Source organism: Kalmanozyma brasiliensis, assembly GCF_000497045.1.
Source record: "Kalmanozyma brasiliensis GHG001 unplaced genomic scaffold PSEUBRA_SCAF1, whole genome shotgun sequence".
Classification (NCBI taxonomy): domain Eukaryota; kingdom Fungi; phylum Basidiomycota; class Ustilaginomycetes; order Ustilaginales; genus Kalmanozyma; species Kalmanozyma brasiliensis.
In genome coordinates, this window is record NW_015961948.1 from 134,915 (window position 1) to 158,648 (window position 23,734).

Consider the following 23,734-nt stretch of genomic DNA (forward strand, 5'->3'; position numbering starts at 1 on the left):
AAAAGCCTGCCCTCTTGCATCGCGCCTTCAAATTGGATCGACATTCACTCTGCATGTCACTACACATCAGCCTCGAAGACATGACAACCTTGCTAGAATATTTGTGGAAAAGCAGAAAGAAGAGCTGTTTGAGATGGAAGCAGCGCCAATGGGACTCCTCAAGGGCCGGTGAACCTGACCCCAGAGGGACTTTTCGAGCCCGGCTTGGGGCCCAACAGCAGCTTGCCGTGGCCCTGGGCTAACACCTTGTCCCCCTGGCTCAGAGCAGGCTGGACGAGTCTCGGGTCGGGATCAAGGCCATAAACACCGACGAACATGTCCCCTCCAGCCATCTTCTGGCATTCGTTCGGCTTGAAGGGTCGGGCGCTGACGTCCTGGTGCGCGCAAGCATGGTAGCCGGTCTGACCCACATCGTAGTAGGTGGGGCTGAAGATCGTGTCGATGGTAGGGCCAAGGGGCTGGACGGCTTTGTAGGATCGGAAGTCAGTGAGGGAGAGGGGGGTGCATTGGACGGTGCTGTAGAGCTGTTTCTTGGGCGTAGAGGTGCAGTCCGGGGTAGTGTACATGAGCAGCACACCGCCGCCGCCCCAGGAAGCCTCTTCGAGGCAGACGGCACAGGCACCCGTGCTGACGCGGCGAGAACCGCGTCTGCGATGAGAGTTGGTCTTCATTAGCGCGTTGTCGGTGGAGTACTGAGGAGTGCGCTTGATCGGGATGTTGTCCGGGTTCCACACGTAGCCCTGTACATTGAGCGAGGCCTCCTGTCGCGCCGTCCACACACCCACCTGACTCGCGTCGAGGTTGGGGAACGTCACGCACTCCTTCTTGCTAAACGCCTCGAACGTCCGAGCAGCCGACATGAACGCCATGTTCTGGACCACCGTGTCCGACTCTTCACCCTTGGCAAAGCCGAGACCCATGCCACGGGCCGCAGCGATGATGCGGAGAGAGCCAAATGGCCGCTTGAGCGAATGCGCCACAGTGCCATCGAAGAGCATCTGCTCGTTGCCCTCGATCAATGCACGAGGGGTGGTGCGTGCGAGCGGCAGAGGCGTGGCACAGTTGGTGTCGGCAAAGAAGGCGACATTGATGATGGGGCAGTTGGACGGATCCTTGGCGAATTTTTTATAGCAATCGCGACCATCATCGTCGCGTTTGTAAAGGTGCGTGGATAAATGCTGGGGGCTGGCGATTGTCTGGGAGGGGACGATGGCTGCCACCAGCAGCAGGCTGATCAGAAGACCGTGGCGGATGGGACCCAGCATTTTGCGTGATCGGAAGGCAGGTAGGCAAGCTTGTTGTCGAAACGATTGACCTGATTCGACGAATGCGCTCCTTATAAGGCATCTTCCATCGTCGCAGTCCGTCGTGCATTCCATGCTGGACAGTGAGCGAGAGAGATTCGAAGTCGATGCTTTAGAGCTAAGTCGAGCCGCGGGAAACCCCTGATTCATAACCTTCCACCTTCATTTGCGGCGTTCATCCCACTCGTTGCCACCATCCCTCGGTGATCAACACAATTTGAGTTGTCGCTTCATCTCTCATCACCCACTCGTGAACGGACACCGTCGCATCAATCGAGCAAAGGCGCCATTGCATTGTGACAGATGAAGCCACTCTAGTCTGCCTTCCGATGATTCGCGGCGGGACCTTTTGGTGGTGGACCTAGAGGGCCCTTGGCCGTTGCCGACGGTCTCGCATACATGTTCTGTCCCGAGTTGCTGTACGTCCCTGTCGCGGACCCTGCCAGCCCGGGCACACCGCCGCCCACCTTCATCTGACCGTACGCATCGCCCATCGCAGCCCCACCATTTGCTGCTTCCTGAGACGATCGAGGGGCTGCACCGTACGCCGACCACGCTGTGGGTGAATTGCGCCCCGAATTGAGGTTGCTGCGGCTGCCATTGTTGAAGATACCGCCCACCATCTCTGCTGCTCGTTTCCCACCCGTGCCAAAGCCTCCGAATCCTCCATTGACCGAAAAGCCGCCCGAGTTGGAGGTGGAAAGGTCGCCGGTCCTGCCGTACATATTGGCGCTCCGCTCGTAGGCCTGTGCGGACGGTGCGAGAGGTGCGTCGGCAAACGAGGGCAAGAGCTGGAGCACGAGGCGGTGCAGCTTGACCGTGGGCCAAAAGACGGCGAGACGCGAGGGGACGAGTCGATGAAGGGGACCGTTGGCGTAATCGGACCCACCGCCGACGCCGAAGCCGTTGGAGGAAGATGCGACGGCTCCGGAGGCCGAGATCCGCGGCTGAGGATCGGCGAGCATCGCTAGCACCGTGCAGAACGGGAAGACGAGCATGAAGAGCATCAAGTTGAGCAGTCCGCTCGGATGGAAGAAGGACACCGCAGTGGACGGCAGACCGAACGCGATAAAGTACGACCACCTCTCCTCGCAGTAGCGCATCCTGCGATCCAGCGACCACCCTCGGGAGATCCACGCCTGCTCGAAACAGTAGTATCCATCGACAAGACACATGAACAAGAAGGACAGTGGTCGACCGAGGTAGGGTATGCGACCCAGCAGGACGTAGAGGATGGTGTAGTTGAGGATGAGGATGATTCGGTAGATCTCCTGCACCAGACGCCGCGATGTGCCTGGAGGTAGCGATGGATTGGACAGGGTGAGACGTCGGACGTGGCCGTGCCGAAGCTTGTAGGCAGCCTGCGCGATGTCGGAGGTCCACGAAGAGGCGAGGAGGTAGCTTCCGCCTATGAGAGGATACAACCAAAAGACGTTGCCTAACCCGCCAACAATCGATCCGGATTCTGCCATGTTCTGCACGTTCTTGACCGGCGGACCCTGGAAGAGGATCTTGGGAAAGAAGGCCAGCTCGAAGAAAAATACGACGGCAGCGATCGTACCGCTGAGTAGCAGGCCTTTGAGGACGCCGTTGCGGATCTCGCTGGAGCTGGCGATGAGCTTGAAGGCTTCTGGCCATCGATTTCCATCCCACCAGCCTGCTCTCGCCCAGTTGAGGTGGCATCGCAGACTCTGGACTAACGGCATGCGCGGAATGCGCTCTGCAGGACCTTTCGCAGACCAAGATGTTGGACGAGCGCTTGTTCCCAGAGGCCACGGCAGGCCAGTGTCGTAGATCTCATCGATCCTCCCTCCTCCCCCACCCTCGACGTCGAGATCCACGTCGGACACCGACATTGCATTGGGTCGATGGTAGAAACCGCTCGACGCGACGCGGCTGTTGGCCGGGACGCCCAGCATTTTGGATCGTAGTCGGTCTTGGAGCTGTATGTCAACGTTGTCTGCGTGTGCTCTGCGTGGTTGAGTTGGAATGCGAGCGCCGTTGGAGTAGAACCTGCCTTGCTATGAGTTGATGCTTTTCGTCGTTCAGATGATCGTAGCGGCTGCGCACTTGTGGGAGAGCCGCCTTGTACCGCCGTGATCGCACAGCGATGCGATGATGTAGTGCGTGGAGCGGTGCCGCCTTGACGCCGCAGCGAAAGTGATGGTGGACGACGAGAGATGAAAGCGCCTCCCACGAATACAAAAAGGAGGACTGTGCGTGCTCGACCCTTTCTTCTCGAGCCTAAATTTAGCTGGCGCTCTTACCACAAACTAACAAGTGATCATATCAACATCATATGAATCCGCTAGTATCCTGTCCCGGCTAGCTCAGTCGGTAGAGCGTCAGACTCTTACTACAAGGGTTTCCGAGCATGTTCTCGGTCTAATCTGAATGTCGTGGGTTCGAGCCCCACGTTGGGAGGAATTTTTTGCTATTGATTTTTGAGGCCTTCCATTCGGAGGCCCTTTTTGCCAGCTTGAATTGGACAAGCCCTCTTGCGAACTGCCTGCTCCCAGATACAGTTGCTGCTGTCATGTGTGTTCTGCACGCTGTTGGAATAATGGAGGGTCTGGAGATGTTCGCAGACGGGCGAGGCTGTCAATCAAGACGACTTCCGACAAGAGAGGGCGGAGTTCTCCGTTTCCGTGTGCAGCTCTGCAGGCTCTTGCGCTTCCCTTTCATGCCGTCGTCATCGTCTGATCACGACTGCAGATGATGTGTGCTTATCAAAAGGGGCTCCACCTCGCGATACCATAGATCAGACGACCGAAAGAGAAAGCCAGTCGTCAGAAGATGAGATCACATGCCGCCGCCGACTGGTCAGGGACAGGCCCAGCTCAAACTGCGGTTGAATTTTGTTGCGTCTCGAACCGGCGTCTCGGGCTGGAATTCGGGAAAAGGTAGATCGCCTCTCTCTTGTCTTGAGCCCGCGGTCGAAGCGTTCATGCGAACAACGTCACCGACCTCGTTGACCAAAAAGGGGTTGTCGAAAGCGCTGAGACCCCGCAGAACCCTTTGAGCAGGCCAGCTGATCGAGTAGGCTCGTGACCCTGCCTCTATCGCTGCACGTCCATTAGATCATTGAGGTCCGTCCTGCCGCCGAAACTTGGCCGTAAACGTCCGAGACGTCTTGGCATGATCAGGATGCAAGGTCAAACGACGAAGCGCCAATAAGAAGGCACCAAGATCCATAGCCGACGAGAAATCGAAACGGAGCATGCAGCAATTCGGGTCACTTCTAGACGGTGATTGGGCGCCAATTTTGCGATCCGATGTCTTCTCGCATAAGGGTCAAAACTTTCGAGGCAGCTTCCCATGACCATGCTGTTTTGACCAATCGCAGGAAATCAAGGCTCTTTCACTTGCCCTTCCTGCGCCGGTTGTTGTTTCGTGACTCGTCTGCGCCATTGTCAAGCTCTTCATCTCGCACTTGTGGCCCCTCTAGCTGCATGAACCCACCAACAGAGATAAGCACGCACTCAATGATTCGCTGGAAGGTGACGCCCATATCAAGAGCTTGAGCCTGATGATGAAGTCGGGATGACGCGGCGAGCTCCGCTCTGGTATGCGGGCCGTCGCTGCGCGGCTAGCTGTCACAGGAAAAAAAAAAAAGTTGAGCCGTTCCGCTGCTTTGCTGAGTTGGAAAAATTTCAAGCGGCAGAACTGCATCATCGGGTTGCATGCATCTCGGAAAATAATCACTCTTTAGGTCTGCGCTTTGCTCCAGAGGAGGGCGAAGCGAAGAACAAAGCCGACGGTCGGCGGGATTTTCGTTCGAGTTGTAGCCGCCTGTCGAGAAGGAAAGCAACCGAATAAGCGAGGACTGTGACAAGGCAATAATGATGATGCTCTTTCGCTCTCGGCTCTCTTCCGAGGGCTGTCTTTTCTCTCTTTCTCTTTCAAGGCGCGCTGAATGAGCTCTCTGGAGTTGAGCCGGTGTGACTACAAAGGATTCTCCCCCAGTTTCTCCGACGGAAGGATGTCAAAGCCGAAGCAAAGCGTAACGTGACGATACAGCATGGTGGGCGGTTGAAGAGCCAATTCCCCCACACTGTGTGCTCGACAGCTCGAGTGCTCGAATGAGGCTGCGCAGCTTGCTAATGCTTCTGCGCCGTTGCCCCCCACTCGATGGTCAGACGACCAGTCTTTCGAGCTGCAGATTGGAAGACGAAGAGCCTGGCTTGAACCGGCACCATTTGAAGCTTTGCTCGAGCATGCATTGTGCAGAAGCTCCTTTGCTATCTTTCGCCCACCTTTCGGCACAAAGCGCGAACGACCTCGCTGCACCCCCTCATTGGTCGTCGTCTTTGTTCATCCAGATTGCGCCCGCTCCTCCCCTCTCCTTTCATCTTCCCACCACCGTCCCCATCGCCCCTGCGGCTCACCCTTATCTCTAGCATCTACACCCGACTTCTTGTCCTCCCTCCATACCATCCTCGGTCGGGACACGCAGACATCTTCACATCAGCCACCTTACTCGCTCAACCAACGACTTCGCTTTCATCTCAAAGTCATCGCATCGCACAACATGGCTTCAACAGGCCACCACTCCCCCCTCGAGGATCGCTCCAGCGGCTCCGTCTCGCCAACACAGACCGTCGACGTCGAAAAGAATGCCAATCACGACTCGATCAAGCCTCACGTCGAGGATGCAAAGATCTCTTCCACCTCGCCAGTGGAGCAGACCATGTTCGGCGAGAAGCGAGAGCAGTACCGCAGCGAGGAGGATTACATGTTTGAACAGCAGAAGCGCTCGGCAGGAGACCACAAGTTCAATCGCCTCGGCTGGAAGAAGCTCACCATCTGCTTGATCGTCGAAGCTATCGCTCTGGGCGCGCTCTCCATTCCCTCGGCGTTCGCAACGCTCGGAATGGTCGCCGGTGTCCTTGTCAGCGTCGGTATCGGCTTCATCGCCATCTACACAAGTTACATCGTCGGTCAGGTCAAGGTCAAGTTCCCGCAGGTCTCGCATTACGCCGACGCCGGACAGCTCATGATGGGCCGCTTTGGCTACGAGCTCATCGGCGCCATGTTTGTCCTCCAGCTTACGCTTCTCGTAGGCTCGCACTGCCTAACCGGTACCATCGCCTTCCTCAACCTCAGCGACAATGCCATCTGCTCGCTCGTCTTCGGCATCATCTCGGCCATCATCCTTTTCCTCGTTGCAGTGCCTCCCTCCTTCTCCGAGGTGGCCATCCTCGGATACATCGACTTCGCCTCCATCATCATTGCCATTGGCATCGTCATCATCGGCACGGGGGTCAGGAAGAATCAGGCCTCTGTCACTCCCACGCTCACAGAATGGTCCGCCTGGCCAAAGGAAGGCACCACGTTCGCCGACGCCTGGGTCGCGCTCACCAACATTGTCTTTGCCTACTCGTTCGCCATGTGCCAGTTCTCGTTTATGGACGAGATGCACACCCCCACCGACTATGTCAAGAGCATCTACGCGCTGGGCATCATCGAGATCTTCATCTACACGATCACCGGTGCGCTCGTCTACGCCTTTGTTGGCACCGGCGTCCAATCTCCTGCGCTCCTCTCGGCGGGTCCGACGCTCTCCAAGATCGCCTTTGGCATTGCTCTGCCCGTCATCTTCATCTCGGGTTCCATCAACACCACCGTCATCGCGCGTTACATCCACGGCCGTATCTTCAAAGACTCGGTGATTCGCTACATCAACACCAAGATGGGCTGGATCACCTGGCTCGCCGTTGTGGCTGTGATCACCGTGGCGGCTTGGATCATCGCTGAGGCCATTCCCTTCTTCAGGTAAGGGGCAGTCGCTCGCTTGCTCGCGTGGCGAGAGAGAACCGCATGCTGACTCTTTCTCCCGTTATCTCCTCTCGTACAGCGATTTGCTCGGTATCATGTCGGCCCTCTTTGTCTCAGGCTTCACCTTCTACTTCCCGGCGCTCATGTGGTTCCTCCTCATCAAAGAGGGCAAGTGGAACGCCACACGCTGGAACATCATCCTTAGCATCGTCAACGCCGCCGTCTTTGTCCTCGGCCTGCTTGTGCTCGTCTGCGGCACCTACGCCTCGGTCAAGGATATCAAAGATCAGTACGCAAAGGGCACCGTGGGTGGATCGTTCACGTGCGCGCCCATCGGTTAAGTAGAGGCGAAAGGATCTGATTTCCCTGGAGGAAGCAGCGCCAAGGCCTGTCGATGAACGCTCTCCATCATGCCCTTACCCCTTCTAATGCTTTGTAATGTACCCTCGCATACCTGCTCGCGGACTCACGTAATCGGCTCCAGCATAGACTCCTTACAGCCTCATCTTTGCTGGTGCGTGTGTGAATGTACCTTGAACGGATATTGTGTGTGGGCTTGATCAACATGAGGTAGGTCAGCTGCTCGTGTGAGCAGGGGCAGACCCGATCTGAGGCGTATCGGGGACCTCCACTTTTTACCGCTTCGCTGCAGCGACTTTCTTCTCTTGCCTCAACGCAATTTGGTCAGCTTCCTGTCAAACGCTCATCACCTCCCGACGACGCCGACACTCGTCTCTCGACACACCAGCTCTCGCATCATCGAAGACAGAAGCAGCCAGCGAGACCTTCGATCCAGCACACACCTCCAATCCGCACGAAGTCACCTCACACCGAGTCACGCTAGCAATGTCGGGGATGCCAAACGCCGAACTAGCGCAGGAGCAGCAGCGACCTGGCGAGCCCATCGCCTCTCCCGTTGGGCCGAATGCTCCCGAGCCAGCAATGCTGGGTTCTGAACTACCGGAAGCGCCCAAGGATAAGTTCTTCCGTAAGATGCGCGAGCAGCCGCTTGTTCCCATCGGTACGTTTCACCTGCCCCTTCACTCTGCCTTTCTTCTTTCACTGACACTCTTCCGCTCTTCCACTGCTTTGTGCTCCCTAATCAACTCGAATCGTGCCTTGATGCAACGATTACAGGCTCACTCCTGACGTGCGGCGCGCTAATCGCGGCATCCAACCACCTCCGTTCGGGCAACCGAGATCAGTTCAACCGCGCCCTTCGTTGGCGTGTCGGCTTCCAAGGTCTCACCGTCCTAGCTGCTCTCCTGGGCTCGTTCTACTACGGCCAACAAGCCGCCTCTTCCACCCCCGTCCCACCACCAGCTACCTCCTCCACACCGCTACCGCAGGGCGCAGTGACGACGCTACCAGGTCGCGGGCCGACGGTGTGGCAGCAGACCCGCGCGGATGAGCGCGCCCACAAGGACAGGAGCGAGTTCGAAGGCCGTGTCGGCCAGGCGCTGGATCGGGAGCTGAACGACGATAAGCGCTTGGAAGAGGCGCTGCTCGGCAAGGAGGAGGTGGTGGATTTGGAACAGATGAAGAAAGAAAGGCAGGGGCGCGCTAGGAGCGCCATTGGTCAGGATGCTAGGAGACAGGTTTGATGCATACACAGCTGAATGGACGTGTTGTTTTCGCACTGTTCGTGAGGCGAAGATGAGTGGAGGATGAGGTGTGCATCGATTATGAGTGTGTGCGGTGTTGATGATGCGCGAGATCGGCGGCAAACCACACGGGTAGAGAGTACGTTGTTCGACATGCAGAGGACTGACGAGATACAAATGTCCTTTCAGAGTTCGGTGCGGCTGCGTCGCTCGTTCAAGTGTCTGTCGCTGTGATCCACTGCCATCGGCACATACACGCACACACACATCATGCATGAAAGCAACCTTGACATCGCTACGCGTAAAAGTACATTGAAATTGAGCATTGACCCCGACACATTTGATCTACCTGCCGCCGTCGCTGCTGGTGGCAGTCTTGATAACGACATCGTCGTCCTTGCTCGTAGACTTGGTCCTTTCGAGCTCCTGCACGGCGCCGCCGTCTGCGGTGCCACCGACCTCGCGCATGAGCTGCTCGCGGAACGCCCTCCTCTTCTTGGGGCTGAGATCGTCGACGCTGCGCTTGACAAGGTTGCCTTCGAAGATGCGGTGCATGAGTTCGAGCGTGATGCCGCTGGATTCAGGGAGGAGGAAGGCGGCCCATAGGACGGCAAACGAGGTGACGACACCGAAGAGGATGAAGGTGCCGAATTTGATGTGTTCGAGCGCACGAGGGGTGATGAGGGCGATGACGAAGTTCCAGAACCACTGGTTCATGGTGGCTGCGCTCATGGCGAGCGCGCGGAGCTGGTTGGGCGCCACTTCCGCGGACACGGCCCAAGTCACCGAAGACCAACCAAGACCGTAACCGACCACGAAGAGGTAGATCATGGCAATGGTCAGGTAGGCTACGCCATCGACGGGGAGACCGCTGGGTCGAACCGCTTGGTAGATCGCAACCCACAGAAGGCAGAACACCTGCACAATGCCGCCAATGATCAGACACCACTTGCGGCCCAGCTGCTCGATCGCAACCGCCATGAAAAGCGCCGTCGTGATGATTTTGACGATACCGTACACTCCTGTCGCCAGCAAGCCGCCAGACTGCCCCGTGATGCCGAGCGACTTAAAGATCTGAGGGGAGTAGTAGTTGATCGAATTCGTGCCGGTCAGTTGCTGGAAGAACATCAGGAGGGCGCCGATGAAGACTCGGTAGGTTGTGATACGGTCGGAGAAGGCCATACGGAACTGTTGGCGAATGCTTAGACCGGCTTTTCCTTGCAGATCTGCTTGAATTTCGCGCAGGATTCCAACGACGCTCGGATCGTCGAGCGGGGCGCGGTTGATGCGGGCGAGGGACCTCTGCGCCTCTTCGTGGCGACCGCGCTCGACAAGCCATCGAGGTGATTCGGGTTGGAGGCAGAGGGTGACAACGAAAAGGAATCCGGGGAGGCACTGAAGAGCGAAGGGCACTTGCCACATGGCCTTAGAGTTCTTGTCGGGGTAGCTTTGAACCATACCGTAGTTGACGAAATAGGCCAAGCAGATACCTGTGACGATCAGGAGCTGATACATGCCTGCAAGGCGACCGCGGATGGATCGAGGCGCGCACTCCGACAAGTACATGGGCACGACCGACGAGGCGAGGCCTACACCGATACCGCCGATCACGCGTCCGACGTAAAGCTGGTAGAGGGCCGAGGCGGCGCTCTGGCTTCCAAGGCGGCAAACGGTCTGAATCACCGAACCGACGAGGAACACACCGGCGCTGATAAACATCGCGTTGCGACGACCGAAGCGGTGGGGCAGGTAGAAACTGGACGCAGCGCCAAAAAAGCAGCCGGCCTGCAAGACCGAAACAATGTTGCCCTTCAAGGCGGCGAGCTTGGAGGGGTCATTGGCGAGACCAAAGTCGCGCTGGAAGGCGGGCATGTTGAGGACTCCACCAATCAAACCTGTATGGTTTTATCTTTTGTCAGTTCCTTTCAATGCAGAGAAGCCAATCGTATCGTAAGAAACTAACCTGTATCCCAGCCGAAAAGGAGACCACCGAACGAGGCACAGATGCCCAGCAGATAGACACGCCAGTGCTGCCGAAGGTCCTCGGCGAGGACGCCAAAGCCGAATCGGCGCTTGGAGCCATCGTCAGCGGAGGAGAGGTGGACGGTGATGGCGAGGGCGTGCTCCTGCTCCGAGGGGGACAGGGACCCTTTGGTTTCGACACGAGACATGGTGGCGTGGAGATACGGGGAAGTGGGGAAGGTGAAGAGCGGGGGAAGGACTGAAGGGTATGTCGACAGCCTCTTATACCCTGTCGGGTTAGACGAATAGGCGAGGTGTCGTCAGGAACGTACCCGAGATGTGCAGCGCAACAAAGGCGGGGCGAGAGGCGAGCGGGGCGAGGATCGATGAAACAGAGTCGAGCGCCGTGCGAGTCTGATGCAAAAGCTTCACCTTGAGACTGATGCAACGGTGCAGAGGCTGGCGATGCGTGTGGGACCCAATGAAGCAGTGTCGCAACGCCACGCATGAGCTAGAGCCAATTTGCGGGGAAGGGATGCAGGACCAAACTAAGCCACCCCCGCGGGCAGGTCTTGTATGATGCGGACCGACGCGGATTGCAGAGGGTGCGGCAGCGGAGAAAGATCGTGGTGTGGGGAAGAGAAGCCATGCGACGAGGGGGAAAGTGTTAAGCGAACGCGGAGACAGGACCGGATCCTTGCCACCAAGCGAAAACGGGTCTGTCGGCTAAAGAGGCACGGCTCGACGCATGGCCGATTACCGAACGCCAAGGTCTTCTGCGTCGAACGGAGATTTCCGGCAGAGTGTCAGGATGCGAGAACAACGAGTCGCTAGCAAGCCAAAGTGGGGCAGCAGGATGGCGGTTGGGTGGCTAAGCCCACGATAGAGTCGAGCTCCGCTTCCCAAACGAGGGACTGCCGCTGTCAAGACCCTTGCACTCGGGACCGTGCCCTGCAAATTTTCCATTGTCCTTTCTGCACACAAATAGAGTTTTGACACAAAACACACGAGCTTCGTCCGTTCATGTACGACCGCAGCGGCGCCTTCGCAGATGCTCGGACGCGCATGCTTACAATTGCCCATCGTACATGCTCGAGCATAATGTTTTGATGAGGCTTCGTGCCGCTAAGCTCAGTGCGACGTCGACGATTTGCGTGGAACAAGTCAATCTTGTGGTGTGGTTCGAATCGTGTGGCTTGCAGGCTTCGCTTAAATTTGCGTGCATTCACGGCGGCTCAGCTTGGTCGGTCGGGAGCAGAGACCCCGCGGGGGCGAGCGACTCTTATAGGGACTCAACGGAGAGATTTGCGGCTGTCACACCGAGGCTTCCCCACGCTCATGCTTTTCGGTATTTCTTGGCGTTTTGGAGACTGCTTGTCTGCTGCTTGGCGCCTTCCGTATCGGACCGGTCATCTCAAAACCCCGCTGCTTCGGCAGATCTCCCGTACCGCCACAACCGGTATCCTCAAAGTTCTTCCGCCCTGCCTGACCCTCTGCCGCCGCGGTCACACGTCGAAAGAATCTACGGTCTGTGTTGCGATATGACATCCGCATGTCCCGCGGGGGTCCAGCTCGCTTCTACTGAGCCCGGTATGACCGAAGCTGGCCTCAAAAGATTCATGCTGCATGAATGGGCTGTTCATGGCTTCGACATCACCCCGCATTCCCCACGTTCAGGATGCGTGGCTATCGTATCATATTGCGGGGGACTCGCTGTACTATCAGACTAGCATGTGGTCACTCCAGGGATCGGACCGTTTAGGAGCCGGTGTTGGTTCGCTTAGCGACATCATCGCAAGCGAAAGCATGATCTCGAACGGCGGCTCGCTTCACCGGCAACGCTCTAACAAGCCGATCAAAGTTGAAATTTTTGGCCCGATCTGAAGCGGTTTGCTCCACTTGACCGTGCTTGGGCCAGCCACTCAAGATCTTCGCACTTCACCTTCACGCTTCGTTCTTACATACAGGTCACACCGCATACTCGACACTGACCATGCTAGCAGCTCGAACAGCTCGCCTCTCTCCATCAAGCCTGCTTACACGGACGGCGCCATCTTCTCGAAACATGAGCTTAACGGCGCGACCACCCACCGTGCCTCTCGTCATCGCACCAAAGGCACTAGCCTCGCTCATCGAAGCAGACAAGTCCGACTCGAAGAAGCTTCGCATTTTGGACGCAACATGGTTCATGCCCAACACCAACCCGCCTCGAAACGCCTTTGAAGAGTTCAAGGCCGGTCCACGACTGCCCAAAGCGCAATTCTGGAATGTCGACAAGGTCGCTACTGTCGGCGAAAGCGTCCGCAATCTGCCCCACATGATGCCTACGCCAGCCACATTTGCTGAGGCGGCGGGCGAGCACGGGATCGAGCCGGATACGCACGTTGTAGTGTACGACACGCATGGAGTCTTCTCCGCGCCACGAACAGCGTTCACGTTCAAAGCATTTGGCCATCTTAACGTCTCTGTGCTCAACGGCGGGCTGCCGGCGTGGATCAACCACGGCCTGCCCACAGAATCAGGCGAGCCTACGTCTGCATCGAAGACAACGTATCCGGAACCAGCGCTGCAAGACGGTATCATCCGCTCGTTCGATGAAATGGTCGCAAACGCAAGAATGGGTGCTCGCGGCCAGACCGTCTTCGACGCTCGCTCCAAAGGACGATTTGACGGCACAGATCCCGAACCACGACCAGGTCTCTCGTCAGGTCATATCCCGCACAGCGTCTCTCTGCCCTTCCCTAGCCTTCTCAAGACCGAGACCGGCAAGGACGGAAAGCAGTACACCGTGCTCAAGGATCAGATCGAGCTGTGGAGGACGCTGAGCGATACAGTCGGCGGCACAGAAGCACTGGATAAGCTGCGACAGGCGTCGAGCGGCGGCGAGCTCGCAGCGACCAACACGTGCGGTTCGGGCATGACGGCGGCGGCGATCTGGTTGGCGCTGCAGGAGATTGGCGTACAGAGCAGTATCTACGACGAGAGCTGGATGGGGTGGGCGTCGAGAGAAGGGGAGGGCGTGCCCATTGACAAGAATGTATGATGGCGACGTCGCAGGCAATCAAATTCATACAAGGCGAGTGATACGCTGCTGATGCTTGCTGTTCGAGGAGGCGGAAGGTCCAATTCCGACCTTCCGGTCATCCGTAACGCGAATTGTACTCGGCCCCAACGCCAGCCTCAGACGAGCAGGCCAAAGTATGGTCGTCAGCCTTTAATGGCGATCTCACACCTGTACGATGTTGCGGAGAGGAAGCCTAGAGGTATGTGCTTCCTTGTCGGCTTGAAAGCATCGCGCGCGGAAAATCCGCCGTCCGTGAATCCATGGGAGACAGAGAATCGTCCGAGGACAGACCGAAATCCTCAGCACCATCTGGAGAAATTGGCCGGCGCCTTGGCAATCCGAATGCTGAAAGAGCCACAGAGATCGATCGATTCATTGTGAGCTTACTGAGATGGGAGCGAAGCTCAAGCCTTCGAGCGCAAGATGCGTCAGACGTCCGCCTGTGTGGCTTGGGCTCGATCGACAGGTCGATGCTGTGACGAGTTGACCGATAATTGATTGGCGGACCTTGTTTCTGCTGTACACATGCAAGGTTGCCGGTCGTTGTGGGGGGGGTTTCGACAGATTACGTCGTAGAGGCTTGAGAGTCCATCGTAAGGCTGCGCGCGGATGATCTTCCGGAAGATGTGCAGGCTTTAAGTAGGCGTGACTCGGGTCAACCTAGGGCAAGAAGGGACATCTTCGGACAAACTCAAAGCATTGTGTGGGCCGGCCGGTTGCCGGTGATTCCGGGGGAGATGCAGTGACGAGTCAGCGGACAGACTGCAGCGAGCTCACCTGCTCAAGGAAACGACAATTCGGTGCAACTTCTGCCTCGTAGGTCATACCACATCGTCAGCTGGCTAAATCGACCAATCGACGGTCGCGCAGGGGTCTGGAGATGAGTGCGGCTTCCGCGGCAGAACCGGGATGATAGCGCTGGTCACCGAAGCGGCGCAACCATCACGATCCTCGTCGCCGTCTATTCCGCTTGCCAGCGCCTTGCATCGCCTCGACCCTTCGCGATATAAGTTATCGAGCTTCAACCCACCACGGCATTGTCGAGATCTGGATAGCCGACGTCGATGTGCAGTTCCGTGATACGGCGCACACCAAGCGCGTCGTCGTCGACCTCTGCTGCAAATTCGACGGACTTTGAAAAAACAGGTGTTGGCCGCGCTCCGAACCTGCTCCGTCTGCCTCACACTCGCGTGCCTGTCGGTCCGTCATCTCCTCTCACCTCGAACCCCACGTCAACTCGATTAGGCCGCTGAATCGACGTCGACGGCCATCTCTCGTCCTATCAATCGATATGAATGAAGCCACTCATTGCGCGATGGCGCGCTACAAAGCATTGTCAATGGCGTGAGAACCAATGTGGGTTGGAATCGCCAGCTGTCATCAGCGCAAAAGGTGGGCGGCAAAGCGATGGGAAGAAGCTCGGCCAAAAGAAATCGCCGGTCAGGCACCGCTGCGGGCGTGCTTCGGTGCTCAAGCTGGGAAAAGCGGGGGAGGCTCGCTCGACGGAGGCCGGCTATCCCACGCTTCCTCTCACAAAGCCTTGCGCTCGTCTGGATGTCTCCGGCTATCTGGACCCGGGCCCCACACAACAGCGTTAAGCTCTCGACTTGACCGTTGTGATTCGTGATGGTTCCCACACACGTGCTCTGACACAGTGCAACCGCCTTTGCCCACCTCATCTGCCGTATATCGCTGCTCGTCGGTGCGCCTGGTCCGATCCGCTCGGTCAACCGATGAGCTGCTCCTTTCTTCTCGCTCGCACTCTTGACTTTTGTCTTTCTGTCCCCGACGACAAGAGCTCCGCATCGATCAGCAGCCCAGTCGTCGCATCGTTTGCTGCACGACACCACCATCATCTCGATGCCTGAGCAGAGTTGCACCTCCTCACCATCTATCACGCTCTCCTCTCCATCGACCATCAGCGCAATCGTCGGCTAGCGGCATGGCGCCCATCGCTACGTCCCACGCTTCATCTTCATCGACGCACAAACGCACCAGCGTCGCGCACCACGAATACCTCGACCGTGCGAGTCTGCTCAATCCTCCGTCACCGCAATCAGCCTCCCCGCCAACATCAGCATCGCATCTTCACACCAGACAGCCATATCCCAAAGCATTGCGCATCTCGCCAGACCCGCCCACCCTCCTCGCCTTCGCATCGTCCTTTCAGACGCTGCTCGACTCGCAAGCGCCCGTCTCATCCACCCACTCTGCCTACTCCGAGCTCCTCTCCGTGTCCACCTCAACCTACCCACCCTCCACACTACCGATCACGGCGCTGGTCGACCTAGTCAACTCGAACGTCACTCCGTCCACCTCCTCCAGCAAATCGTCCATCTCGACGCTTCCCGACATGGTTGCCGGCACCGTCACCACTCCCGGCCTAGACCTGTTGGGGATCCTTGCGGAAGAAGTTGACTGGGATCCTCAACAGAAAGGTTCACCTGCCGACCAACTCTCCATGCTCGGCCACGTTCAATCGCATCATCAGACGAAACAGCGTCTGTGGGCAGGCCACATCTTTGACTCGCTCGGCCTGACGAGTCGTAGGAACAGCTTTGCGACGCTCAACGCGCCGCTCAAGCCGATTTCCCCGCAAAAGGAGCTGAAGGGTTGCAAGTTGGAGGCGGAGGATCCGCTCAACACCATGATTTTGACCAAGAGGACAGCGCTCTTCTACGAGAACATCTACGAGCAGTTGTGTCCGGGGATTGTGCCGAGGGCGTACGTCTACCCGCGGCTGGGACGGAAGGAGCACGATCACGATGCGCAATTCGCCGCTCTCGCGCTGTCGCTCTCTCTGCTCGGCAGCATGGGGCTCATCCTCCCCAAGCCAGCATCTCGCTCTCGCAAGGATAGCAACAGAGAGAGCGAAAATGAGGCGTTTGTCATGCCACAAATATCGGAACGAAGCTCGAAGGCACAGCCAAACAGTCACGCCATGGCGTTGATAGAAAAGATCCTGCAGGTGCGCCAAGGAGGTGGGGCAGGCGTGAACTTCGGTCAAGCACCGACGACCGAGGGCGTTCTGACGAGCTTCTTCCTCTCCTTGGCGCTGTACAACCTCGATGACGCGACAAGGGGTGCTGACTGGAAAGACGCGAGCTTCTTCCGATTCTGCGAGGCCGTGACGCTGGCGAAAATTTTGGGGCTAGACCGGGCGCACTCTGGAGAAGAAGGCAAGGTGCGAGGGCTGTTGGTGCGGGCGGAGCGGTGGTGGGCCAGCCAGCGAGATGGGTATGTGTGTCAGATGGACGAGGTCCAGCCCTCGCGAAAGAGGTGCACATCGTCGTCCGATGCCATCCCATCGAAGCGACCCCGCTCATCGCCTTCCGAGCCACTCGCCTTCATCGCCAAGCTCGGCTTCCCGAGCATCCGCGCAGACCTCCTCTACCGCTTCTCCAACCTGGTCACTTGCTTCGACTCCCTCTGCGTGCCGTCCAGCTGTCCCAAGCTGACGGCCACCGCAGCCATTGCGCTGCACGACTCGCTCGCCACACTGCAGCTCGACCCCTCAGCAGATCCGATCCTGATCGATCTCACGCGTCAAACTCTGCGCGCGCAGCTGTGGACCGCCTGTCTCGCCCACAATCTCGTCTCGCCGCACGCACAGGCACCTCTGCGACCCGACCAGCCATTGCACATCGCACTCGACACGCTTGATCTGCTCGAGGATCTGGAACTGCTCCGGGTCCACCTGCCGACGGATCAGGCGCAAGCGATTCAGGAGGCCGTTGCGACCATTCGAGGCTGCGTCTCGAGGCTGCCAAATGGGTTATTTGCAGCGGAGCAGTTCTCGTTCGAGCAGATGGAAGGTGATGATGGAGAGGAGACAGCGAAGGAGAGCGCGACAACTATCGGTCGTGCAGCGTTGGGAGTGATCGAGAACCTGGATCGCTTCTTGAACGGTGGTGCGCGCTAGAATCATCATGCTGCTTCATGTATACCCCTCAGCATCGGTCTTCGCGAAATCTATTCTATTTGAGAAGTACATGGGCTCAGTAGAAGCCGATCGCATTCAAGAAGCGGTTCGGGCTCTTCTCTCTGAACAAGCGCAATTCTCTTCTTTGATCTTCAGTGCGTCAGATCCTCGGCATGCTCAGTAAGCCCACCTTCTCGCCCTTGAGGGAATACCAGCCAATATCCATATATAATGTCAGCCATACTCAGTCCTTTCATGTCCAGCATTGATAGTGTAGGGGTATCATGAGTCGTTGCCAAACTCATCGCCTGCACAAGGCGTGACTACCGATTCGACTCGACCGGGGTTCGAGTCCCCGTCAATGCATTTCTTTTTGCCTTTTTGCAACCTGCTTTTCTCGTTGCATTTTGGCAAGCACAGCTATCGGATGATTTCTGTTCTCCTCGCAGCAACGTTTGACCTCTCGCGAAGCGACCTAAGGCTGATCATGAGCACTTGTGCTGGATGGCTGCGAAGCTGCCCCCTCTGTTGTCTGAGAGGTCGACTCGTATGGTTCGAAGCAGGCGATGCAATGGCTACGATGGGCTTACGAAGCATCGGGCAGCCTCATACCTGCCCACGCTGATCGTGTCAACCGTCGAGGCTTTGGATCGACGATCGAACATGTCTCAAGGGTCTAGCTTAAGCGACGACGCTAACTGTCCTTAGACTAGAAGGCGTAGGACATGGCTTCACACGCGACTCCGGGGCAATTCTGTACCTGCATCCGGCAGTTATAGACGGAGTCGCAATCGCCACCACCAGACCAACTTGGACACACGGCCATATGGACAGATGTCGAGCTGACCAAGCTATGCTGCGCCGCCATTACATCACGAGGAAGCGAGACCTGCCATCGATATCGAGCCTGAAGGTCAAGCCAGGCTGAACGGAGTGGACATGCGAGATCCCGCCTTTTTGATCTGAGTCTCAACCGCTTTGAGATCCGCGGGCCAAGCGAGGCTGAGGGCGCAAGAGCGCGTAATTGCCCGCTTTGAAAGAGACTCGTGTTGTGCCTTGCTATTTCAAATCGGTTTCCCCAGCCTTGACGCCAAGTCTCACTGTGGGCTGATATGGTGGCTCGTGATGGAGGCAAAGCAGGGTTCAAAAGCCTGCAGATCAAAAAAAGATCGATTTTCAGTGTTCCACACAGCGCTACCCGAGGCGGCCGTCTGTCCCAAAGTGCATGCATACAGACGACAAGGGTAAACACGCGAGGTGCCATGTTGATCATCACTTGCAAGCTGCCAAAACACGATTGACCCGCTATGCTTGACATGCCAAGGCCCACTAGTGAACCATGGTGACGAACACGAAAGGGCAAGATGATCGACGATGAAGACGATCGATTGTGCAGCAGACAACGGAAACGAATCTAGTGTCAGCTGCAGCAGCATCGAAGACACGGGAAGCAAGACAGAAGCGCAGTAGATCCACGAGGCTGGGTCTCATGAGGCGTAGCTTCAGACGGCATGTGAGACAGGGTCTTCCCTCGCCTGCCGCATGTGAAGGGCCCTTTTTGACAGTCCGCCGTATGAGCCTATTTGCACTACGGAAAAGCAACGGGATGTTGCGGGGAGGTTTTGGCCCTTCCCGCTGAGCACAGCGTCCTTCCTCTCTAGGTTAGCGCTCTCTTCAGGTTTCACCACTGCTTCACCCTGATGATCGGCATGACAGGTGACGAGCGGCAGAATCATCGCTCCTCCTCTTGATCAATCGCCTTCTCACCACTCTCGAGATCTTTGCCCCGAGCGGGCGATTTCCCCATTGCGCAAAAATCTGTGCTCACGGCGTAGCGCCAAAGACGATCCGACTTCACAGAGCCGATAGGACGGAACGAACGCGGTAGCGCATCTCGTCAGCGTCCTTCGTCGTTCCGTGCTCGCTCGGCCTGCCAGCTACTCCTTTCAATAAGGCTCTGCGACTACTGCCACCTCGTCCACCTCCCACCACCACCACCTTCGACGTCCCTACCATCACCACGTTTGCGATCGCAATCACCACAGCCCATCTGCCACGATGGTGATGCCGACATTCAGCTCGTTGCGGCTTAGCTGCTGGACAGCGCTGCTCATCGCAGCCATGTCGATGCAGGTACATGCTCTCGACATGACTGTCCAGTCTGTCAACTGCACAGCACTCAACTGGGTGGTCACCCTCTCGCAGAGCGAATGGACCGTTGCGTCCTACGTCAATCTCATCTTCACCACTACGACGCAGCCAGCACGCAACTACTCGCTGAGCTACACCGCTTCTCGATTCGGCGACTTTCCCCAACCGGGCACGTACAGCATGGTCACGCCCTTCGGCAACACTGTGCTGAGTGGCAGCTATCGAATGGGTGTCGCGCTGGCCGATCAGCAAGGCGACCTCCTCCCCGCCACCACCTCGTTCATTTCTGCCGCTGTGCAGGTTTCCGATCTCGATCCGCGCGTGTTCACGTTCGACGCTTGTTCCAGCTCGCTCGGCGCGGTCGTCGCTTCGTCGACTGTAGCATCCTCTTCTTCCACCAGCAGTGCTTCTGTCGCCACTTCTACGTCGTCGAGGGCTTCGGCCGCTACGACGGCAACCTCGACATCGCAGTCCAGCTCCACCTCTACCGCGTCCGCTGTACCCGCTTCATCTGCAGCCCCGGCATCCGTGGCCGCGTCCACTTCGTCTTCGGCAGCGGCAGCAGCTGGCACTCTGTCTTCCTCCTCGACTGCAACCCTCCCGCAGGGTAACAGCATGAACAAGGGGGCCATCGCCGGCGCCGTCATTGGTGCCCTCCTCCTGCTCGCCGTCCTCTTTGCGCTTCTCCGCTGGTGTCAGTCGCGCCGACGAACGCGCGAGCTCAGCCGTAGCCAGCACCGTCTGTCTCCGCTGCGACCGCTCGCTCTGTCCGAGAAGGCCGCTGGCGGCCCCACGTCGCCCACGGACCCGCACCGCTTCTCGTCCAAGTTCCACGCCTCTGGCGATACGCTCGATGCCGCCACTCTTGGTCGCTACTCTGTCAGCTCCGTACGCAAGTCGGACGCCTTCAGCCCGCGCAAGTCGGATGCCTTCTCCACGCGCGCCGCCTCGCGCATGGACAACTACTCGCTGAACAACGTCTACATCCCCTCCTCGGACCAGGAGCACGAGACAGAGATCCAGGTGGTCAAGGTGCCATTCAACCTGTTCCCCGCACCCCCCGTGCGCGATACGTCCTCCGCATCGCCGCCGCACTCTCCCTACTCGCCGTATCTCTCGCTCCACCGCACAACGAGCAACCCGGATGCCATCCCCGCCTACCCCTCTGGCCGACCCAGCATGGACACGCGCGCCGCGAAAGCTTCCGCCCTCACCCTGCCCCTGCCCCTCCAGCTGCCCTCGATCAACACCTCCCCCCTCGCCTCGCCAACCAGGTCCATGCGCCCCTCCCCCTCGACGTCGACCTTCAGAATCCCTCGCGTCACCGTGCCCACGTACAACGACGCCGAGGACCACCTCCAGCCTCCCGGCCAGGACAGCGTCTCGCGCGCAAACAGCCTCCGAAGACTCTCGACCAGCGGCGCCACGTTCGTATCGATCGACGAGGATCCGTTTGTCGACGCTGCTCAGGAGCAGCCGGCTAGCCCGAGGGAGAGGACGCTCGTGTAAAGGGGGCCGCTCTCGCTCCAAACATGTATTCTTGCTGTTCGAAATATGGATGATTGTCTTTTGTCCGATGTACACGAAGTGAAGTGAGTGCAAGCACGGGCTGGGTGAGGGTGTGCGCATGAGGTGAAGCGTGACTGAGCTGTGCGCGAAGCTCAATGTTGAGTGATGCGGCGAGAACACACAGGTATGGCCTGCCAAGTTGCAAATGCAGAAGCACTGCGGCTGTCGACACGCGCACGCACTGACAGCCACAATCCACAAGCGCTGTCTGCCAAGTCCCATCTGCAGACCCGTTGTGATCGTCATCACGCTTTTGTATTGTCTGCCAGATTCAAAACGCAGACACACTGTGACCGTCGGTACGAGCACGCGCTGTCTGTCAGAACTCACAAGCGCTGTCTGCCAACTCGCAAGTACCCACGCGCTGCCCGCCAACACAGAAACGCACGGCCTGCCAAAACGCAATTGCGGACACGGCGTGTTCGTCAACACACGTACGCAGTGACTGCTCAAACACACTCGCGTGGTCTGCCGAACCGTGAACGCGCACTCAATGCAATCGACTTTACTAGTGGGAATGCCAACGAGGTCGAAGAGTTCCATACCGCCCGTGTAGTTGCGGTTGAGAGCGTCGGCCTGAACACCGTGATGCATAAGCTCTCGAGCTACGCCGCTGCCGATCTATAATGAGTGGAAAGTCCTGTCTCATCCTGTGGAAAGATGCATAGGGCAGGCGGCAGACTTGGTGTAGGTCCTGAGAAGAGCTGACGCTTCGTTGGACTCGAGCACATCGCCAGCAGAGGTGCGGAACATGGGTTCCTTGCCTACCCTCACGAGTCGATGGGCTTGAGATGCGAGCAGTCAAGACACGAGATCTTTGGTCCGTTGGGACCATCGGTATGCAAGGCTCCTCGCTTCATCAGGAGAAGCAGATAGACCACTGTAGGTTCGAGAAGGATGTTGGTTGGGTTCTCGAGGGCTCGCATCCGGACCTTGACCTGCATGGTGTCTTGCGGCATTGTTGTAGTTCTTGATGTGCCTGATGAGGAGCTGGAGAGTCCAGCCGCCCGGGGCTGCGGACGTGAAGCTGACATCCTCGTGGCGCATGCCACGCTTGCTCTCGTCCTTTTTGTCGGCTGCAAGGAGAGACCCGGCCCTCAAGCCTGTCATGAAGCAGGTCTGGACAAGTGCCATGATTTGCAGCATGCCATCGCTGCGACAACCACCCAGAAGACGCTTGAAGATGTCGTTGAGGATCAGGGAGACCTCGGCCTCGCCATAGGCACCTGACACCTTTGTCGACTTTGGGAGATCATACCTGTGAATGAGGTATGCGACGTGGTCGGAGATCTGGTAGTAGATCCCCTCTTTTCCATCGGGCGATGCTCTGACGACCCGCTTGTAGCATGCCTCGATGGTGTTGATGTCGCGCTCCTGATCCTGCATGTAGCGCATGATGCCCTGGAGCAGGAAGAGCTTCCAGTTTCGGACCGTATCCCTGGGAACTCTGGCCACCGGGCTGTCAGGACGGTTGTTGCCCCTGACCTGGAGCACCTCATGGCTGGGGAAGAGCTTGAGGCGCTCTGCCAAGGCAGGCACGTCATGGTACGCGCGCGGATCCTCTTACGGGTTGTGCGTATGCTTGGTGAGGCCACGAGCCGCAAAGGCGGGAAGCACCTCTCGGACGAAGAGGCAGAATCGAATGGTCATGTCGAGCCTTTGCACCTGAGCGTAGCGAGGCTCGATGGTACTAGCGTCAGATCTCTTGCGTGTTGCTGCGCCACCATGCCGAGCCGCACCCTGTGCCTAGTCGAGACGTGGTTCCGCACAAATGCCTCGACTGAGTTGAGATTGGCGATATCGACGGGCATGCCAGGCAGCGGGTTGTTGAGGAAAAATGCGACGATGCTGCGGGAGCGGAAGCTCCAAGCTCCGGACGATGTCCGTGAAGAACCGAGCCAGACGATCGTGGTAACCCGTCTTGCTAGCGGCACGATTCACCTTCTCGCAGCTGACACCAGCGTTCCGTAGATGCGGTTGATCTCGTCGACCAGCCCCTTCTGCACCGGGGTGCCTGTGGACGGGCGCTTGCGCGCAGAGCTGCTGCCCTTCTGTTGCGGATGGTCCCTAGCCATAGCGGGCCAGAGCGGGAGCGGAGCTGCTATCGCCGAAGTCCCGGACGGCGTTGGCAAAGAGCTGAGCCAGACGAATCGTGGTAATCCGCCTCACGCGAAGAGCTGTTGCCCTTGGTAGCCTCTGCTTGCTGATAGCGTGCCTCACTGTCGCTCCGCGTGCTGCCAATGCCGCAGAAAGCTTTCAGGGCGAACGCCAAACGGGGCCGGGGAGAATCGCTACGGGTCCGTAAGCTGAACACACTGGCCCTGCAAAAAGCTTTGTGCGCGGGTAGCCCGCGGGATTGTCAAAATTGAGCCCGACTGCT

At 58.0% G+C, this 23,734-nt stretch overlaps 9 protein-coding genes and 2 non-coding genes across 11 annotated transcripts; 7 read left to right on the plus strand and 4 right to left on the minus strand.

The window, feature by feature from the left end:
• Positions 1 to 158: 158 nt before the first annotated feature.
• PSEUBRA_000063 (uncharacterized protein) lies at positions 159 to 1,265 on the minus strand (the record flags this gene model as incomplete). Its single annotated transcript, XM_016435711.1, has 1 exon — positions 159 to 1,265. The coding sequence occupies one exon, from the start codon at positions 1,263 to 1,265 to the stop codon at positions 159 to 161; it is 1,107 nt and encodes a 368-aa protein (XP_016294678.1).
• Positions 1,266 to 1,618: 353 nt separating this feature from the next.
• On the minus strand, positions 1,619 to 3,223 carry PSEUBRA_000064 (Etoposide-induced 2.4; the record flags this gene model as incomplete). Its single annotated transcript, XM_016435709.1, has 1 exon — positions 1,619 to 3,223. The coding sequence occupies one exon, from the start codon at positions 3,221 to 3,223 to the stop codon at positions 1,619 to 1,621; it is 1,605 nt and encodes a 534-aa protein (XP_016294679.1).
• Positions 3,224 to 3,623: 400 nt separating this feature from the next.
• PSEUBRA_006425 lies at positions 3,624 to 3,728 on the plus strand. The gene is made up of 2 exons: positions 3,624 to 3,660; positions 3,693 to 3,728. It is a non-coding gene; the product is annotated as a tRNA-Lys (tRNA).
• A 2,107-nt stretch (positions 3,729 to 5,835) lies between these two features.
• PSEUBRA_000065 (Amino acid transporter, transmembrane) lies at positions 5,836 to 7,423 on the plus strand (the record flags this gene model as incomplete). The annotated part of the gene is made up of 2 exons (XM_016435685.2): positions 5,836 to 7,079; positions 7,162 to 7,423. The coding sequence occupies 2 exons, from the start codon at positions 5,836 to 5,838 to the stop codon at positions 7,421 to 7,423; spliced, it is 1,506 nt and encodes a 501-aa protein (XP_016294680.2).
• Positions 7,424 to 7,928: 505 nt separating this feature from the next.
• On the plus strand, positions 7,929 to 8,686 carry PSEUBRA_000066 (Hypoxia induced protein, domain protein; the record flags this gene model as incomplete). The annotated part of the gene is made up of 2 exons (XM_016435679.1): positions 7,929 to 8,103; positions 8,220 to 8,686. The coding sequence occupies 2 exons, from the start codon at positions 7,929 to 7,931 to the stop codon at positions 8,684 to 8,686; spliced, it is 642 nt and encodes a 213-aa protein (XP_016294681.1).
• Positions 8,687 to 9,031: 345 nt separating this feature from the next.
• PSEUBRA_000067 (General substrate transporter) lies at positions 9,032 to 10,857 on the minus strand (the record flags this gene model as incomplete). The annotated part of the gene is made up of 2 exons (XM_016435702.1): positions 9,032 to 10,581; positions 10,650 to 10,857. The coding sequence occupies 2 exons, from the start codon at positions 10,855 to 10,857 to the stop codon at positions 9,032 to 9,034; spliced, it is 1,758 nt and encodes a 585-aa protein (XP_016294682.1).
• Positions 10,858 to 12,713: 1,856 nt separating this feature from the next.
• Positions 12,714 to 13,691, plus strand: PSEUBRA_000068 (Rhodanese-like domain protein; the record flags this gene model as incomplete). Its single annotated transcript, XM_016435687.1, has 1 exon — positions 12,714 to 13,691. The coding sequence occupies one exon, from the start codon at positions 12,714 to 12,716 to the stop codon at positions 13,689 to 13,691; it is 978 nt and encodes a 325-aa protein (XP_016294683.1).
• Positions 13,692 to 15,654: 1,963 nt separating this feature from the next.
• Positions 15,655 to 17,634, plus strand: PSEUBRA_000069 (uncharacterized protein; the record flags this gene model as incomplete). The annotated part of the gene is made up of 1 exon (XM_016435682.1): positions 15,655 to 17,634. The coding sequence occupies one exon, from the start codon at positions 15,655 to 15,657 to the stop codon at positions 17,632 to 17,634; it is 1,980 nt and encodes a 659-aa protein (XP_016294684.1).
• A 262-nt stretch (positions 17,635 to 17,896) lies between these two features.
• Positions 17,897 to 18,000, plus strand: PSEUBRA_006426. Its single transcript has 2 exons — positions 17,897 to 17,932; positions 17,966 to 18,000. It is a non-coding gene; the product is annotated as a tRNA-Gly (tRNA).
• A 1,755-nt stretch (positions 18,001 to 19,755) lies between these two features.
• PSEUBRA_000070 (uncharacterized protein) lies at positions 19,756 to 21,294 on the plus strand (the record flags this gene model as incomplete). Its single annotated transcript, XM_016435684.1, has 1 exon — positions 19,756 to 21,294. One exon carries the CDS (start codon positions 19,756 to 19,758, stop codon positions 21,292 to 21,294), a length of 1,539 nt encoding a protein of 512 aa, XP_016294685.1.
• Positions 21,295 to 22,155: 861 nt separating this feature from the next.
• On the minus strand, positions 22,156 to 23,429 carry PSEUBRA_000071 (uncharacterized protein; the record flags this gene model as incomplete). The annotated part of the gene is made up of 2 exons (XM_059464435.1): positions 22,156 to 22,855; positions 23,296 to 23,429. 2 exons carry the CDS (start codon positions 23,427 to 23,429, stop codon positions 22,156 to 22,158), a joined length of 834 nt encoding a protein of 277 aa, XP_059321021.1.
• Positions 23,430 to 23,734: the final 305 nt, after the last annotated feature.